Consider the following 5227-nt stretch of genomic DNA (forward strand, 5'->3'; position numbering starts at 1 on the left):
ATAAATAGATATAGATGAATGGCACTGGTACACTATGTCTCAAAAATAGATAATACATATATAACTATAGTAGAGCATCGTTTATCCGAATCAATTAGGGACTGCGGTTGTTCGGATAACTTATTTTTCGGATAATCGATTATGTCTGAAAAAATATTCAGTAGACCCCCATAACAGGGGTTCCTATAATTACGATTCCTATTAGACGGCAAAAAATTGCGACGGTATCCGTACAAACCTGGTAAAAAACTTCTATAATTCGGTAAAATATCATCGAGCAGCCAAACTACTTTCCTCTGTCCAGCTCCACGCTACAGAAAATTTACGCGGGTAAATTGAGTTTACTATCATCTATACAGTATTATATATTAATTATATATAAATTAGGTACTGTATATAAAATTATATATTAACTTAATTTATTGTAACCTTATTATAATTATATATATACTTTCCGTTGTCCAGCGCTACACTACGGAGAGATTAGGCGAGTAAGTTGTTTACTATCGTCTGTACAGTATGTAAATTAGGTACCGTAAGCAGGGGCGTGCCGTNATAATATTATAAATTTTAAACATATTTTTAAGTGATTAAAAACAAAATGAGATAAATCAGTAACAGATTATGAAATAATTTCTTTTTTATGAACAAATATCATTATAATAGTAGTGACAAAGCAAACTAAACCGATGTAAACAATCGCCGAAATAAACACCGAATTAATCATCCAAAATGTAAATAGGTAGAGTTTCTTGCTGCAATATTGCTGATCGTATTTATCGTCGTAAACGGGTGGATACATTTCGTACACCCACACGCAACCTAAAATAATTATTGATGTAGAAACGGTAAGAGAAAAACAAAGTACTGTATTTAATAATTTTACCTAAAATAAACCAAGACAACAAAAATATGAGTAGTGTTATAAGAGGAATCTTTAAATATGTCTTCCTTTTCTTAAAATTTTCTACAAATCGAATAGTGGCAAAAAGTATGGTCTCGATGAAAATTCCTATACCCCCAATTATCAAAAATATTGGCACCTTATTCTGAGCTGGACATTCTGTTAAGTACGTTACACCTGAAACAACCGCAGAAATGGGTGTAAACAATTCTATAATCTCTTACAATGAATTTTCATACCGAATGAAACCATCAAGAATGGAATTACGATGAAGAATGACAAAACTAATAAGTACGAAACTGAAATGAAACCATGATGAAATTGTTTAAGGCTGCAGATATCATTTAGAATGCATTTTTTGTTATTAAACATACCAATCTTGAACATAATTTTATTTACAGCTTTCATAACTTCGAACATTTTATCAGATTCGATTTGCTGTTTCAGATCTTGAGGAATAAGCGATTCCTGATATCCTGACGTTAATGAATTTAATTGATATATAAAGATATATTTATTAATTAAGTAATTTTTTCATTTACCTAAAAGAATTGTAGCATGATATTCTCGTTTCTTTTTTCCATTCATCTTTTTGTGTTTCGCTTTTTTAGAAAGTTCAGCATCTTGTTTAATTGAAGTAATTGCTTCAGGTGTTTGAAATTTAGATTCTTCTTTAACTACTATCTCCTAAATAAATGTTTAGTTGCATTATATTTTGTAAATTTTTTATGAATTATAATTAAAATATAAAGTAAATTAGAAAATAAATGCACTTTTGTTTTATTTTTATGTAATTTTTCTGCTTATATGAAACATCAGCAAACCACAGAAAGCCATTACAGCTTCAATCCTTACTCATTAGAGACCTGCATGATCCTTAATTACAACACTACAAATAGTTTTTATGTTTACTATTTCCTTTCTATGGGCAAGAAGACGTTCTTTGTTAGGACTTATGGTGACTTTGGCCATTCCCATAACAGGTGAGCAGCTAGTGATGGATCCTAGAGACTAATATAACCAAAGCAAACTCTTCCTGAAAAAGTCCAAGGATTTTTCGACAGTTCTTATTCTATCCCAGGCCCTTAATCTCGAGTTTTTCGTCTTGTACTCGAATTGACGTAATCGAACTAACTCGTGTTATGACTCACATAATCGGTAGTCTTGAGTTAGACCCATCGAGCGAACTCGAAATGGGAGCATTAGGTGTGTCGTTAAGCATGATGGGATTATTTACAATGCATCTGAGTTTGCGACTATAATGATTCGACCAATCAAATTTACTGTAAAAAGTTTTATACAAATCAACGTCAATTAGTTTAGATGTGTTATAGTTAAAAGTTTTGTCTTATAGTAAGTAATATATTACGCAGAAAAAAAATGGAAAATCTCCAATGCTTTACTTTAAAAAATAAGCAAACAGAACAAAAGAATATATATTGAAAATAATAAGAGAATGAACAGTGGAAAATTCGACAACGAATTTACAAGAAAAAGTCAATTTGATTTGTGGAGAGAATTAGTTCGAAAATTAATTGTGTATTGGAACTAAATAATCCGTTGTGTAATGGAAAAGGTATTCTAATTTAATTTCTTTTTTATATAGTTTTCTTCCTTGATCTATTTCATAAATTGTTTTGTTTATTAAGATTATTTAAAAATCCGAACTTAACGCTTCTGATTAATAAATAATCTTATTATAGTGCCTATACTCTTAATAATTTACACATATAATTTACTATCATTTTAATTTTCTTTTTCGATGAATTAGTTACTTTTTTTTATTTTTGGAAAAATTTGCTGTATAATTTTATTAATTATGACATAAAAATTTTTTATTAGAGTTGACTTGACAGGAAAAGAAATGACATCTACTTGTAATCGAAAAATTCATTGCCTTAAACAACTCTCTCGGCCCTTTCTAACGCTTTGATTGCGGCCAGAATAGCGTACCTGTCAGCCATTTTCACTTTCGTGTAGCGATCTCACATGCTCGACTCAAAGTGAGTAGCAACTCGCATGTAAGATGGGATAGCACGTGAGTTATAACTCGAGACTACCGATTTGACGTCAGCGTTTCAGATGGTACCACGGGACACCTTCAACACGTTGGGAATTGTAAAATGAAAACTCGAGACTAAGGGCCCCGGACTCTTTCATTCATAGCAGGGATATGTTATGTTAACACTAACGATCATCCAGTCAGCAATTGTTAAAGTAGTTTACTCATGCAATGTACATTCTTCAAATAGTCTAAAATGTTATCCAAATCATACAGGAGTGCGCCCTGGCAATAAATGTACAGCAATGTCTGCAACATCCATATCACAGATAAATTACTAAATTTTGTAATAACATAAAATGTTCAGTATCTCTGCACAATAGGGACTGGTTAGTCCGGATTAGCGAACATCTAGTGTATGTTGTAAAATTTAAGTTATGATCTCCAAGAAATTTCTATCAGTTACTTACTTTGAATTCCATGAAATTGCTATCAATTACTTACATTGAGGCTTCCAGTTATTTGCTCCTCTTTAAACTTTTGAGAACATTTTCTTTGATCTTTCGAATTACTGTTAATGGTTTCTTCAGTAGTTTTAATAATTTGTTTATCCTATACACAATAATAAAACGTTTCATTTTTAATATTAAATAATTAATAATATATTAATCAGAAAATATCAGTTTTCAATTACTTGCTCCTCAAAAATGTCTTCTTTCGATCTTTCACTGTTTTTGTTATTATTTTTTATCGGCATATTGAAAAGTTATCAACAATACCATGTGACAATAAAATTAAACTAAACAAGAAAATACGTTATTTCATTGTTATGATGGTTTTGTAAATTTAAGTCAGTAAAATGTAAAAATTTTGATGGACATTCTATTCGTCATTTAAACCGAACCAATTCAGTGCTTTTGTGGAGCGCCAAAATAAGGTGAACCATTGCAAATTTACCATATGAAGGTTAGGAATTACACATATGAAACATGAACAAACTACTATCACAGAAGTAAAACGCTATACTATCTGGTACATCGAAATTAAATTTATCTTCGTTCTAAAAGATAACCTACATGACAAAAATGTTGCTTCTTGTGCTAGCACGATAGTTCTAAACGAAACAATAATTTACCTTATTCCATTGAGTGGCCATATTTTTCGTCACAAAATGGAGTCGGGCAGATTTGCGCACGGCCGTAAGAAAGGAGCACTGCTCATTGGAAACCGAGCAATGTTGTTGTTGTTGTGTAAAACCATTCGAACGGTTTCGTGATGTACTTTGATACTCAAATCGTGACGATTTTGAAGCGTGGACGCAGTAAATAAAAGGCTGCATTATCAGTTTCTCTGTGGTCTAGCTGTGTAAGCTTTGAAACACGTCCACTTTAATGTTTTTGTCCATAATTTGCAGGATTTGACAAACAATGCTTAACGACCTTGTTCGAACTCTTGATGCAGTTTGCTACTACCTCGTAATTTAAACAAATGCTTCTCAAATCTACAATCTATCCTTTCTGAAAGTCTGTTAAATGGGTACATCAAGCATGATAGAAAAAACATACGAGAAATGAAGCGGTTCTATAGTTATGTGGTAGTATGTAGATTGATTTCATCGCTATTCCGCAGTCAGCCACGAATTAGAGGCTCACGTACACGGGCTGTAGGTTCGTGGCTGACAAATTGACTGTGTTTACCTCATGTTGCATTTAAAGTAATCCGTTTTTTTTTCATATAACTGTCCTTCAGGTATTCTTTTCTGGTAAATTATTCGACTGTCTTTGTTGGCTTATACAAATGAACTCTTCTTTAAAAACAGTGTTTCAAAACAATGCAAAAGACTTTCTCGTTTTTTTAAGAAGCTAAACCCTTTTCTATTAGAACTACTCGATCTTGGATGTTTCTTACTTCGTAATTATTAAAAATTAAATACAGTGGAACCCCGGTTAACGAACTTAATTCGTTCCGCGACTCCGTTCGTTAACCGAATTGTTCGTTAACCGAAGCAATTTTTCCCATAGAAATTAATGCAAATGCAATTAATCCGTTCTAGTCTCCGAAATTTTTGTGATTTTATTTGTAATATACAGTAATTTTCTTTGATGAAAATGTAAGAAAACGTAGTATGTATCATTACAGCAACAAACATGTAACCTTTGTTTAATAAACTAGCACTGTACATACCTTCGTTTGTTGTAGGTGGTGGCAGAAAAGTGGAGATATACGAACCTTAATGCTTAGAAGGAGAATTTCCTCCAAAAAATAACGGGTAGCACTTCATTGGAAGATTCTTCGAGTCGAAGTCTCTTTCGGTAAAAAAA

General features: G+C 32.0%; 1 protein-coding gene and 1 long non-coding RNA gene across 3 annotated transcripts in view; one reads left to right on the forward strand and one right to left on the reverse strand.

The window, feature by feature from the left end:
- Window positions 1-597: 597 nt before the first annotated feature.
- On the reverse strand, window positions 598-3700 carry LOC111613670. 2 transcript variants are annotated; one of them, XM_023355017.1, is made up of 7 exons: window positions 3601-3700; window positions 3411-3518; window positions 1447-1591; window positions 1279-1380; window positions 1144-1203; window positions 1044-1081; window positions 598-822 (listed from the first exon to the last, which is right to left on the reverse strand). In XM_023355017.1, exons 1-7 carry the CDS (start codon window positions 3661-3663, stop codon window positions 724-726), a joined length of 615 nt encoding a protein of 204 aa, XP_023210785.1. In that variant the 5' UTR covers window positions 3664-3700; the 3' UTR covers window positions 598-723. The 2 variants fall into 2 exon arrangements, with proteins under 2 accessions (XP_023210785.1, XP_023210784.1); XM_023355016.1 differs by having other exon boundaries at window positions 887-1081.
- A 24-nt stretch (window positions 3701-3724) lies between these two features.
- Window positions 3725-5227, forward strand: part of LOC111613669 — a 5953-nt gene continuing 4450 nt past the window's right edge. The window contains exon 1 of the long non-coding RNA XR_002754805.1: window positions 3725-3843. This is a non-coding gene — a long non-coding RNA (uncharacterized LOC111613669). The remainder of the gene's footprint in view (window positions 3844-5227) is intronic.

The sequence above is a fragment of the Centruroides sculpturatus genome, unplaced genomic scaffold, assembly GCF_000671375.1.
Source record: "Centruroides sculpturatus isolate CEXI.00-Female unplaced genomic scaffold, Cexi_2.0 scaffold1231, whole genome shotgun sequence".
NCBI lineage: Eukaryota > Metazoa > Arthropoda > Arachnida > Scorpiones > Buthidae > Centruroides > Centruroides sculpturatus.

Coding starts and splice junctions, on each gene's coding strand:
- LOC111613670 (XM_023355016.1), bottom strand. CDS start 3,663: ATGCCGATAAAAAATAATAACAAAAACAGTGAAAGATCGAAAGAAGAC. Junction 3,519..3,600: donor AAGACATTTTTGAGGAGCAA/GTAATTGAAAAC, acceptor TATTGTGTATAG/GATAAACAAATTATTAAAAC. Junction 1,204..1,278: donor TAAAATTATGTTCAAGATTG/GTATGTTTAATA, acceptor GTTTCATTTCAG/TTTCGTACTTATTAGTTTTG.